The 11,993-nt window shown below is 54.9% G+C and overlaps 5 protein-coding genes across 5 annotated transcripts; 2 read left to right on the top strand and 3 right to left on the bottom strand.

Annotated features, from left to right (window-relative positions):
* Positions 1-5: 5 nt before the first annotated feature.
* BDY24DRAFT_381475 (pyridoxal kinase) lies at positions 6-1,761 on the bottom strand. Its single transcript, XM_076639349.1, has 6 exons — positions 1,614-1,761; positions 1,431-1,514; positions 1,249-1,353; positions 1,045-1,149; positions 859-967; positions 6-765 (listed from the first exon to the last, which is right to left on the bottom strand). Exons 1-6 carry the CDS (start codon positions 1,729-1,731, stop codon positions 159-161), a joined length of 1,128 nt encoding a protein of 375 aa, XP_076498709.1. The 5' UTR covers positions 1,732-1,761; the 3' UTR covers positions 6-158.
* A 171-nt stretch (positions 1,762-1,932) lies between these two features.
* Positions 1,933-2,391, bottom strand: BDY24DRAFT_413138 (Con-6 family protein; the record flags this gene model as incomplete). Its single annotated transcript, XM_076643144.1, has 3 exons — positions 1,933-2,025; positions 2,136-2,203; positions 2,283-2,391. The coding sequence occupies 3 exons, from the start codon at positions 2,389-2,391 to the stop codon at positions 1,933-1,935; spliced, it is 270 nt and encodes an 89-aa protein (XP_076498708.1).
* A 910-nt stretch (positions 2,392-3,301) lies between these two features.
* Positions 3,302-7,080, top strand: BDY24DRAFT_381473 (serine/threonine-protein kinase). Its single transcript, XM_076639348.1, has 12 exons — positions 3,302-4,852; positions 4,941-5,052; positions 5,136-5,194; positions 5,265-5,351; positions 5,422-5,575; positions 5,653-5,765; positions 5,837-5,903; positions 5,982-6,070; positions 6,139-6,236; positions 6,317-6,458; positions 6,518-6,613; positions 6,689-7,080. Exons 1-12 carry the CDS (start codon positions 3,539-3,541, stop codon positions 6,839-6,841), a joined length of 2,484 nt encoding a protein of 827 aa, XP_076498707.1. The 5' UTR covers positions 3,302-3,538; the 3' UTR covers positions 6,842-7,080.
* Positions 7,081-7,757: 677 nt separating this feature from the next.
* BDY24DRAFT_381469 (Sedlin) lies at positions 7,758-8,801 on the bottom strand. Its single transcript, XM_076639347.1, has 3 exons — positions 8,494-8,801; positions 8,324-8,411; positions 7,758-8,222 (listed from the first exon to the last, which is right to left on the bottom strand). Exons 1-3 carry the CDS (start codon positions 8,733-8,735, stop codon positions 8,025-8,027), a joined length of 528 nt encoding a protein of 175 aa, XP_076498706.1. The 5' UTR covers positions 8,736-8,801; the 3' UTR covers positions 7,758-8,024.
* Positions 8,802-9,025: 224 nt separating this feature from the next.
* Positions 9,026-10,935, top strand: BDY24DRAFT_263180 (uncharacterized protein). Its single transcript, XM_076636857.1, has 4 exons — positions 9,026-9,301; positions 9,390-9,771; positions 9,885-10,782; positions 10,902-10,935. Exons 1-3 carry the CDS (start codon positions 9,063-9,065, stop codon positions 10,590-10,592), a joined length of 1,329 nt encoding a protein of 442 aa, XP_076498705.1. The 5' UTR covers positions 9,026-9,062; the 3' UTR covers positions 10,593-10,782; positions 10,902-10,935.
* The last annotated feature ends 1,058 nt before the right edge of the window (positions 10,936-11,993 follow it).

Below are 11,993 nucleotides of genomic sequence, written 5' to 3'. Positions count from 1 at the left end.
GCTTTCCTCACTGAAAGAACCGCCCAACGGCGATGAACGAAACGGCGGGAGACGCGTCTCGAATCTCTTCCTCGTGTCGCTCAGCCCAGAGATATACGATACTCGATCTAGATATAAGTTACTCGATCCAAAAGGTACGATCCCGTCTGATGCGTTTCTTACTCGGAAGGTAGCTCGACCTTCTTCCCCTCCCAACTCAGCCCGTCCTCCAAATCACCTCTCGCCTCTTTCCCAACAACTCTCAACTCCCTCCCCGTCATCCTCCTCACCCTCCTCCCTCGATCCTCCAAATCTTTCTCTCCATCACTCCCAGCATCCTCCCCGTACGCCTCGGCCCTCAGATGCGTGCTGAGAAGCACCATCTGCGTGCTGAAAAGAGCCTTCCCGGCCGCTTTCGCCAGAGCGTTTTCTCCAGCTTGAGGGTTGAAGTGAGCCAGCGTGAGGGCAGAGAAGAGGTCACCGACGCCTGAGAAGTATCCTGGGATGAGAGGGAAGGAGAAGAGGGTGGTGTTGAGCGGCGAGCCAGGGGTGTAGGACGAGGCAACGGAGGTGAGGGTTGGGTAGGATTCGACGGGGTGGGAGGAAGGGGAGGTTGCGAGGCGGTCGAGGTAAGGGAACGGAGGAGAGGGTAGGGAAGGGTTGGCTGAAGATGGGGGTAGGTTGAAGGAGGTGATGATGATGTGAGGGATGGAGTAGGTTTCGTGAAGGAAGAGGAGGAGGGCACGGAGTGTTGGGAGGGAGGTGATTTTCATGTTGGCGAGGGTTCTGGAAGAGAAAGGGATTAGAGAGATCCATGGTCAGATCGTGTAATCGACGAGAGAAAGTGTCGAAGCCAGGAGGAAAGAGAAGGCGACTCACTCAGCCTCGAACTGATTCGGAGTGATGATCGTCGCAAGAGGAAGCAGCGACCGGTAGATGGGGATGACCGACTCAGCGACGTAAAGAGTACCATGGTCTCCGAGAACAGCTGAAGATGCGAGAGCAAGAAAGTTAGCCTCGGACTCCGAGCTCGACGAGACGGAACGAAGAAGGAAGCGAGCTCACGATCCAAAACGTAAATGAGCTCTTGTCCATGAGCTTCCCTCACTGTCTTGAGCTCCTTTGCCAGATCTCCAACAACGGTCACAGCCTCAGATCCAGGGATGTATCCTGGAATGTAAAAGCGAAACAGCGAAGAAGGGAGTGAGCTTGAAGTCGCGACGTTGAAAGCGGGAGGGCTAGAAAGGAGGGAGGGAGGGAAGGAGGAACCCGTCAAAAGTCGAGCTCCTTTTAACAGCCCGTTCGAGCGAAGTCCAGAGAAGATAGATATCAGGTCTGCTGCACTAGTTTTGGTTCCAGCAGTGTGTCCGTATCCTGAGAAGAGCACCCAAAGCAACGAGAGGTCGAGTCAGCTTCGAGCGAACCCAAAAAGATAACGAGTCGAGACGGACCTGTATGATTGCTGAACTGCACGGTGTTTACAGCATCTACGTCCCAGCCTAACAGTTGGAGAGGGAAGGTGGCAGCCTTATTTCCTAGATAATGAGGCGAGAAGGAAGGTGGGATGAGCTCGAGGAGAGAAGAGGGAGGGAAGGGAAGGGAAGGGAGGGGAGGGAAGAGAGCCGAAAGCTCACCGACGTAGCCTGAGCAAACATGGGACTGAATCGACAGCACACGTCCAGGCTCGATGGGTCCAGTTTTCACGCTGAACGAGGAGGCTTGACCGTTGACTGAGAGAGGAGGAACAGACATCTTGAGCTTGGAGAGAAGGTCGAGGTTGGGAGAGACGGCGAGAGGGATTTGGAATCGACGGTTGTTGCCGAGCCCTTGTTTTTGTTTATTTCTCGAGAAAGCAGGAGGGCAGAATCATGTAGATAGGTTATAGACGAGACTAGGAGCTAAGAGGGTATCGTGCGTGGCATAAGAAAAGGAGAGACAGAGACAAAGAGCCGCTCAGGGACGAGCAGGACGGTTCTTCCTTCGACCTCCCAGGCCAAAGAATCGACGAAGTCTCGTAGAAAACCTCTCTTTGGGCGCTCGGAGTCCCTGAGAGTCAAAGTCAAAAGTCAGAGTCGAAGTGGAAAGATGGTGAAGATCAGCAAGGGAAATCGAGGCAGCAGCAACGAGGACGACGCGTCGAGTCCTTCTTGACTCACCATCGCGTGAAGCTGATGTTTGGCGTCTTTCCTTCCGGCAGAGGTCACGTTAGGGTTGTTGATGGCAGCTAGATAGTGATAAGGGGTGTTTATCAAGATCAGTTCCGAGATCAGACTGAGAAGACGAGCAAGAACAACGCGACGAACCTTTCAACCCTCCCGCTCGTCCAGCACGAGAAGGACCTCGCGAGAAGAATCCTCCGTTGTGACGAGATTGAGAGGTAGCGGTGGTGTGGTGAGATCGTTTAGAGAACATGTTGTGTGAATTTAGAGGGTGAGGAAGAGGACAGGGGTTGGGTTGAGGTGAGTTTGGGCGAAAGAGAGGGAGTTTGAGAGTTTGTGAAGGATGTGGTTCAGAGAAGGAAGCAGGTCAGATTCAAACGCCCTTGTAGTATTTTCTGGAGGAGAGGGGAAACGACCTCATCGATGACGGAGGGAAGAGAGTCGGAGAAAGAAACAAGGAACGCGTCAGATCGAAGAACAGAGGCGAGGAGAAAAGGCTCACAGGGGTAGGCTCACGTTTCGAGACTGGGCGCCACGCTTCGGAGGGGAAAACAGAGGGGTATGTTCGTGTGACGCGAGATAACAAAACTCGTTGGGGAAGGAAGGGTCCAGAGAGAGGGGAGAGCAGACGGAGGCGACGCGAGCAGGAGCGACGACGTGAGACGCAGAAGCTCTCAAAGCCGCCGAGGTGGTACATGGACTAAGTCATATTCTACCGTCTGAATATAGAAGGGTGGTTTTATCCCGTTTCTACACGGAGGGAGGAGTGAAATAGAGGAGGAAGAGGAGCGAAGGCGTCGTCCTGTTCAAACGCGTCCGACCTCCTCCTTAGCACGATTTCTGCCTCCAATACCTCCCAGCTTCGAATGGTCGACTGAAAAAAGTCACCTCCTTCTATCAATCTGTAGTTTGGCGACGTAGAAAACCGGTGAACGAGATCAAAAAAGAGCTGGAGCTCGAGTCGATCGAGGGCAACCCTCGTTTCGCCGCCTTCCGACTCGAGCACTGAGAATCTGGAAGGATTTCTTGAGCGATGAGGGAAGGCAGAGAAAGAAGCTTCAGAATAGAGTGCGATGGTCAAGAGACCACAGTGTGAAAAAGAGATGAAAAAAGACGAGGACCTTGATCAAACTCACTGCCTCCCCTCCTCTTTCCCCAACCTCCCACCCTCCGACCTCCCTTCCTTTCATCTTCCTCTTCCTTCCCTTCCTTCCTCCTGGACGTTCTCCCATCGCCTTCGTCCTTCGTCTCGGAACCTCTCCCTCCGGGCTTATCGGCTTTTCTCCTTCCCTCCCCTCTCTGCTCCTTCGTTGCTGGTCCGACTCGCCCTTCCCTTCCCTCCTCCTTGGTCATCGAGCCTCTCTCCTTTCCTCCCTTCCCTCCCTCTCTTCCCTTGCACGATGCAAACGGCCACCTCCCCCAAGAACCCTTCGTCTTCGTCTACGAAATGGACCAAGATCTTCTCCAAGTTCCCTAGTTCTTCGAGCAGTAGCTTGAAGGGAACGAGATCGGCTTCCTCGACCTCAACGCATTCGACCCTTCCTCCTCCTCCCTTCTCTCCTTCGGCTTCCTCCTCACAAAACGACTCCTCTCACCAAAACGGAAGCTCAGACTGGGACGACTCTCAGCAGCCCGTCACTCCACCCTCGAACGGAAGCGTCCCCGTTCTTCCTCGGCTCAGAGCAGCCAGCGGAAGCTCAGGTCTAGGGACAGGCGCAGTGGGAGGAGCAGGAGGAGGGCTCCTGGGTTCGTCGTCGTCGATGCTCTACACGGAGGAACCGGAGGGATTATCGTTCGACGGAGGACGAGGAGCGAGCTCAGCTTCAGACGGAGGAAGGTTCTCGTCGCCTCTACGCTCAGGAGGAGGAGGCACGCCTCAGACTTCAACGGAAGACGCTGGATCAGAGACGACAAGTCAGCACGTCGTGCACGGTTCGCCAGGAAGCTCTTCTCGTTCGTCGAGGCAGACCACGAGCAAGTCGTCGTTCAGGAGTGACAAGTACAAGGGACTCGGAGGAAGGACTGGTTCGACAACGGCAGCAGCGGTGGGAGGACTCAGGTCGTTAGGAGTGGGCGGAGGAGGAGGAGGAGCTCAACCAGGAAGCTCGCAGATCAGACTCGTTTCGACACCCTCTCCCTCCCATATCACCTCCTCATCACCACAATCTCATCAAGCTGAACCCTCCGAATCCAACTCTCCGACTCCTCAGAACCCCCAACCTCACAGCGGCGCCGGAGGAGCAGCGACGAGATGGCTCCGTCGAGTCGCCTCAGCACCCAACACCAAGCTCTTCGGACTCTCCTCCTCTTCTTCCAACATCCCTCCCTCACCTACCTCGTCCAACACGCCTCGAGTACCATCAGGCTCTACCACCAAGAACGGCTTCCTCTCCCCATCTCTCACCTCCGACTTCCCAACTTCTCCAAAATCCAACGGCGCTCCTCCTCTTCCCGCCCCTGGAGTCATTCCAGCAGGAGGTTCGATGTCCCTCTCGAGCGATGGATCGTCGTCAGGACTTCCCTCGACGAACGGATACAGTGGGAAAAGCAGTTTCTTCGGTGGAGGGAGCAGTAGCAAGGCGAAGGCAGTGGCCGGACAGAAGAACCTCGGAATCTCGTCTGGAGCTACGACTACGACGAACGGAGGATTGGATGGTCCTGGGAAGGCTACCTTCAGGAGGACGTACAGCTCGAATTCCATCAAGCTGAGATCTGTGAGTTTGATGAGAAGTGCTTTGACTCGGAGGGAGGAGAAAGGTTCGACGGCGCTGACCTGATCGTTTTTTTCCTTCCGTTTCTCAGGTCGAGGTAGGACCGAGTTCGTTCCAGAAGGTCAAGCTTCTTGGAAAGGGAGATGTTGGGAAAGTTTACTTGGTGCGGGAGAAGAAGACGGACAAGCTCTTCGCCATGAAAGGTCGGTGCCGCGTCGGCCCTTCGTTGTTTCCTCGGTCTCTTTTCATTTCGAGCTGACTCCTTTGTTCGTTTCTCATATCACAGTTTTGTCGAAGAAGGAGATGATCAAACGGAACAAGATCAAGAGAGCATTGGCTGAGCAGGTGAGCGTCTTTCGTATGCTCTCTCGTTGTGTCGAGATCGATTCTGACCTCGTTCCCGTCGTTCGTTCAGGAAATCCTCGCGACCTCGAATCATCCTTTCATCGTCACTCTCTTCCATTCTTTCCAATCGGAGGACCATCTCTTCTTCTGCATGGAGGTTCGTCTCGTCTCTCCAACCGTTGTTCTGCCTCGAACGAACCGCTAAGGATGCTCGTTCCTCCTTTCAGTACTGCATGGGAGGCGAATTCTTCCGAGCTCTCCAAACTCGTCCAGGGAAATGCCTGCCAGAGGAGGACGCCCGGTTCTACGCTGCCGAGGTCATCGCTGCTCTCGAGTACCTGCATCTGATGGGGTTCATCTACAGAGATCTCAAACCGGAGAGTGAGTCGTCGTTTCGCTCGAGTCACGACCCGCGTCGTTCAACGAGAAGCTGACCCTCTTCTCTTCGACTTCCGCAGACATCCTGCTTCATCAATCTGGTCACATCATGCTTTCGGACTTTGATCTTTCCAAGCAGTCGGGAGAGCCTGGAGGAGCTCCAGCTTTGATTCGGACGAGCGCGTCGACAGGAGTTCGTCCTCTTCCCTCTCCTCTTTCCTCCCACGTGTTCTTTGCTGACCTCTCTTCTCGCCTCTTCTGCAGATGCCCATCGTCGATACTCGTTCGTGTATTGCCGACTTCCGGACGAACTCCTTCGTCGGAACCGAAGGTTTGTCCCCTTCGTGTTTCATCCGTTCGTTCCTCGTCGACGATGGAACCTGACGCGTGCCCTTTTACCTTTCCTCAGAGTACATCGCTCCCGAAGTCATCAAGGGAACTGGTCACACCTCGGCTGTAGATTGGTGGACTCTGGGTATCCTGGTTTACGAGATGATCGTGAGTTTCAACTCGAGTCGTTTCCGTCGACGAGAGGAGTTGAAGCTGACCCTTCCTTCGTCGTTCAGTTCGCCACCACGCCCTTCAAGGGACCTAATCGAAACGGAACCTTCGCCAACGTACTCAAGCACGACGTCACCTTCCCCGACTCCCCTGCCGTCTCGAAGTACGTCTCCGTCGAGTCGCGTCCTCTTCTTCGAGACTCGCTTCTGACTTGCTCGTGTCCTTCTGTCCTGTTTCTTCTAGCAACTGCAAGTCTTGCATCCGGAAATTACTCTGCAAGGAGGAGATTCGTCGGTTGGGATCTCAGTCTGGAGCTTCCGAGGTCAAGCAGCACAAGTGGTTCCTCCCAATCAACTGGGGTCTGTTGAGGAACGAACGTCCCCCCGTCAGTCTGCTTCCTCTCTTCCTCCTTCGTCGCGTCTTCTGACCCCTTTCCTTCCACAGATCGTCCCCGCTACCTCCAACGGTGTCGACGCAGTCAACTTCCGTCATCTCCGTGACTCCAAGTCTCTCGATTTCGAGGACGGTCCCGTCTCTTCGGTTCGTCGTTTCCTCCTCCTCCTTCTCCCTCCTTCGTTCCTAAGCTGACCTCTTCGCCCCTTCTTCCCCACATAGTCCCAGCTCATCCGAGGCGTGGCAGGTCAACCTTCGTCCCCAGGAACGCCAGGCTTCTCGACGCCGAAGGAACTCGGATCGCCAGCGGAGAAGGAGCACAACCCTTTCGGAGAATTCACGAGCGTGACGAAGGATTATGGGGAGAGCTACTAGGGGGAAGGGAAAGGAAAGGGATATAGCTTAGTGTACTGTATGCGGTTTGGATGGGAGGGGTTTCTCTTTCGTACTTCGTGCTTTCGTGCTTTCTTTGGTTTCTGCATCTTCTTCTTGCTCCATCACCTCCCGCCACCACACCGCTACTTGCTTGCTTCTATACTACTCTTTCGTCTTCGTTATTCTCCTTTGGCCCTTCTTTCTCGTCTTACGATACGACTTTTCTTCTTCTTTTTCTTCTCGCTGAACCCTTCTCGAGCTAAAGACGAAAAGGACTTGAGCTCGACGCGTCGCGGTTCTTGGTCTCTTCCTTCCCTCTTTTCCTCCTTCGCTCTCACTATCTCTCTCTCTCTCCCTCTCACACACAGCACACAGACGCACGCGGTCTCACATAGAGCAGAAGGAAACATCATCGCTCTCAACCGAAACGCGTTCAACGCGTTGAAAAAGAAAGACGCAATGTCCCCTCCGTATCTGTCTTCGCACACCAATGATCCTCAGGTGGGAAAGTTATTTCGGAGGGGGTTTCCTTCTCAGTCCAGCCTAACCATTCCCACTCTCCTTCCCTTCAAGACCACTTCCTCCCACTGGAAAGGAACCCTATCAGAGGGTAAACCGAACGAGTGGAGGAAGCGAGCGAGGGAAGAAGAGCGAGAGGAGTGGGGAGTCGGAGAGAGGTAGACGCTGGATCTAGGTCTGAGTTGGGATTTCCCATTCCAAACCTCGACTCTAAATGAATAGAGGAAGGGAGAGAAGAGGGGACCGTAAGACCTTCGAGTGAGGGATCGATTTTGGGAAATCGGGCTCGAAGGTCTTTTGGGTTCGGAGGACCGGGTCTGTGAGACAGGAGGAGGGAGAAGAGAGGAGAGGAAGAAGAGGGAAGGGAAGGGTGAAGAGGCATACGATATATGGTGAGCTAGCAAGGGTATGAAGAGGATCGAGCGGGAGGGGGAGAAGGGCGGGATATGGGTGGGCGGGTATCGAGAGGACGAAAGGGTATAGATACGGTGGGATAATCGTGAAGTCACGAAGGCTGAGATGAAGACAGCTCGAGCGTCGGTGCCCAAACGAGGTAGAGAAGATGTGAAACAAGACGAGAAAGAGAGGGAAAAGAAAGGAATCGACAGCACACGAGCTCACGCGTCCGATCTCTCCTCCCTCCTTTTCCCAGGCGAGACAAAGCTCAAACCTTCACCCCCAAACCAGCCACGATATCCCTCACTCTCCTCTCCAACCGTTTGCTCCCCTCGAAGGCTTTTGGATCCCGAGCTGGTTGACCTGTCGAGGTAGGGGTGTTGGCGAGGTGATGGGAGGAGGCGGAGGAAGGAGTGAAGGGGTTGGAAATGGCGAGGAGGTAGGCTTGGTGGAGGGCGTGGAAGATCTGCAAGAGACTCGACGGTTTGGGAGGGACGTGTAGAAAAGGAGAGAGAGAGTCAGAAGGTCGAGGAGGGAAAGGGAGGAAGGAGTTGAGCTTGAACTCACGACGAGCATATCGTGATCTCTCACAGATTGAGACTGCAACCTCAGCGTGACGAGAATGGTGATGTTGGAAGAAGGCTTGTAGCCGTATCTACAGACACGAAATCAAGGGTAAGAAGCTCGAGGAGGGAACGAATGAGCTCGGAAAGAAGAGAAGGAAAGAGGAAGCTCACACGGCGAGGTCTTCCACGACGACCAACAACCCTAGATACCCCTCCTTGCCTGCTCCTCCACCTGATCCGTTAGCGATAGCGTCCTCTACGTAGTCGAGAGCTGCGAAGGAGATGTGCCAGTGGGTGAGATCCGCTTGAGGCGTTGGAGGGAAGGAGCGGATGTACAGAGGGTGGTTCGTGGGCGAGAGGAACGAGATGGAGGAGAGCGACAAGAGGGAGGAAGGAGAGGGGAGGTCGGGCATTGAAGGAGGGTTCGTAGGAGTAAGAAGGTGGTCTTCGTGAAGGGAGAGGGAGGGGTTGAGGGAAGGTGATGGTTGCGAGTCGAATCGAGAGACGAGCTGGTTCGTTTCGTTGAGCTCGGTTTGCTTCCGTTCTTTTTGTAAGTTTTTATCAGGGATTGGTTAAGTGAGAAAGGACCTACAGCGTATGCTCGAAAACCTGCCTTCATTTCTCTCATCTCGCCGGAGTAATAAACTAAAAATTGACACAGCTCAACGAATTTCGACGAGCTCGACTCCTTCTCCCTCCCCTCCAACTCCCTCCTGCCCTTCTCTCTCGACTTTCTCGAGATGGTGAACCAACCCGTCCCCACGGCCTCCTCAGCGGTCGATCCTCTCTCTTCCTCTGCGACTTTGATCCGAGCTCTCAAGACGCCTGGTCTGAGCTCCCTCGAGAAGGTCGAGCTCGCTCTTTCGGCTTGGGGCAAAGACGATCTCTACGTTCCAGGGAAGAGGGAAGTTTTGTTGGAATGGGTTGTATCGGATATGACAGGAGCTGGAAAGGGAAAAGGGAAGGAGAAGAGTGATGGGTGAGTGTTCAAAAAGAGGGAGAGCTTCGAGGGCTGAAGAGGAAGGAAATCGCGAGCTGACCTTCGTTTCGTTTTCCCTGCCTCGTAGAACTCCTGGACCTCTCCTCTCCCCCTCTCACTGGTCTCTTCTCAACCTCCTCCTCCCTACTTCTTCCTCCAACTCGGCTGCTCCTCTCCCAGCTTCCACCCTCCTCCTCCTCACAGCTTTCCTTCGTCAACTCCCAACCCTCCCTGCAGCTTCGACAACGGCTCTCCTCTTCGCTCAAGTCGCGTCCACAGCCGAGAAGGTTCTCCCTCTCCTTCGAGTCTCCTCGGAAGGACTCCTTGATCTCTTCGGAGACGCTCTCGGAGCTTGGAGCTCAAGGCGGGCTACCGCTGGAGTCGAAGAGGTCGAGGGATGGAAAGGTCTCCTGAGCGTGCTTGCTAAAGCTCTGGAGAGGTCTTTGCCTAACAATCTCAACAGGAAGAAGGTTAGTACCCCGTTCTACCTCTTGTTTTTGAATGCGTGCTAGTTCGCTTTCTATCCAAGACGCGTCGACTTACTCGCTCCCCTCTGCCTCCCTCCCGCCCTCGCCCTTCCCAGCTCTCCTCCACCCACCTCAAATCCCCAGCGTTCCTCCACCTCCTCACCTACCTCCAAACCCTCTCCTCATCTTCAACCCTGACCTCAACGCTCGAAACCCTTCAATCCTCGCTCCTCTTCCCTCTCGAAGTCCTCAAACTGCTCGCTTCCCTCCCCGTCCCTACTCCCTCCTCCAACCGTCCCTCTTCTTCCTCTACCACCTTCTCAACAGAACGGCAATCCCTCACTGCTCTCCCTCCCCAGGACGCATCCATGGTTCCCGCAACCAAGCCGCTGCTCTTCACTGTCCTCGCCAACCTCCTCTCCTCCGACAACGCCAGCTCGAGCGCCGTCCTCGAACACATCCCCTCCGTCTTTGCGTCCTACACGTCCTTGCTTTCAATCAACAGGCACACGTTGTTCCCTCCGAGCAGCAGGGAGACGAGTGTTCCGGCCGAGGTGTTTGCGAGTGAGATGGTTGGGAAGGCGAGTTTGAGGTTCTTGAAGGAGTTGAGGGCGATGGTGGAGGAGTCCGAGGGAGGAAAGGGTGAGGAGAGGTGGGGATGTGTGAAAGGGTTGTGGGAGGGCGTGGAAGAACGAGGAAGGGTTGGAAGGGGTTACGAGGAGGGAGATACGGAGTGGAGGGAGGTGGGGAAAGGCGAGTGGGAGAGGGGAGTTGGGAGGTTGGAGGATTGTGAGTTCCTGGCTTTGTTTTCGTTGAGGATCTGAGCGAGAAGACCTCGGTGTCGGTTGCAGACTCTTCGATCCTGACTTAGGTTGCATCACGTTGTTCGCAGCGAACTCATCCTTGACCTCGTCCGAACGCGACGCGATCATCAACACCCTCGCCATCCTTGTCAAACTCGACCACGATCTCGCTACCCCTTTCCTTCCTCGGTTCCTCGTTTCCATCTCATCTGTTCGTCCCATTTTCGCTCCTTTACTCAACTCCCTTCCGCTCAGAACCTCCCAGCAGGGCTCCCGCTCTTCCCGTCCTCTGACTCTCTTCTTCCCTTCCCTTCCCCTCCCTTCTTACAGATCCCCACCCCTCACACTCCCACGTTGAACTTCCTCCTCTCCCTCCTCTCCTTCCACCGTCAAACCAAAACTCTCCCTACCCTTCTCAACCTCCTCCTCTCAACCCTCGTCTCCCCAACCTCCTCCTCGTCCTACCTTCTCACCGCCCACGGCCCCCTCCTCGGCCTCGAATGGCTCGAGAAGCTTGGCAAGGCGTTCGAGGGAGCGTTGGGTGTTCAAGGACAGATCGGGGAAGGGCTGGAGGAGATCAAGAGCGTCATGAAGACGGTGCTAGATGGGTTGAACACCGTTGGAGAAGGAGCGGTTGAGGAAGAGAACGGAGAGAGGAAGAAGAAGAAGCGTAAAACGTCACCTTCTCCCACCGAAGGGTCCGATACATCAGCCGTTACTACCGGAGGCGAGAAACTTTCCCTCCTCTCCCGTTACGCCAAACTCTACGTCGTCTCGTCTTCGAAACTCCTCACTAACACCCTCCCCACGCAGCTGCTCGAGTCGCTCAAGGAGGAGAACAGGTCGCTTCTTACAGAAGTCGCCATCCCGTTGGTGGAGTTTGGATTGGGAGGTGCGGAGAGGGAGAGGGAGATGGTCCTTGCTGCTGGGTTGAGGTTGGTCGGTGGATTGAGAGAGGTGTTGGGCGAGGAGGAGATGGATCAGGTTGTGGTTGGGACCGAGGGGAGGTTGAGGAAGTTGGGAAAGGAGATGTTGGGGGACAGTAAGGTTGGAGGGGAGGTGAAGTTGGAGATTGTGAGTTCAAATCGTCCCCACAACGCTCGTCTCTTTTTGAGCTTCTCTTCTTACGAAGACGCTGACTCGTTCACGACTGTCGTTGTGCAGAGCCGACTCCTCCTCAACACTCTTCTTATCCCAAGCTCGGAATCCTTCACCCACTCGGACTTGCTCGATCAGATCCTGAGCATGCTCGGAAAGGCTGGGACGGGAGACGACGCGTCGTGGAGTGGATGGGTTTGCGATTTGGAAGGGTCGAAGAAGGTCGCTCGACCTGCTCTTGCTGTTGCGGTTTGGGCGTTGTTGACTAGTGGAGGTGCTTCTTGGATGGGAGTCGTCGAGTGAGTGGATCTACCCCCGTGTTTT

Source organism: Mrakia frigida, assembly GCF_051309035.1.
Source record: "Mrakia frigida strain ATCC 22029 unplaced genomic scaffold BDY24scaffold_7, whole genome shotgun sequence".
NCBI classification, from domain to species: domain Eukaryota; kingdom Fungi; phylum Basidiomycota; class Tremellomycetes; order Cystofilobasidiales; family Mrakiaceae; genus Mrakia; species Mrakia frigida.
This window is presented reverse-complemented; position numbering and strand designations above follow the sequence as displayed.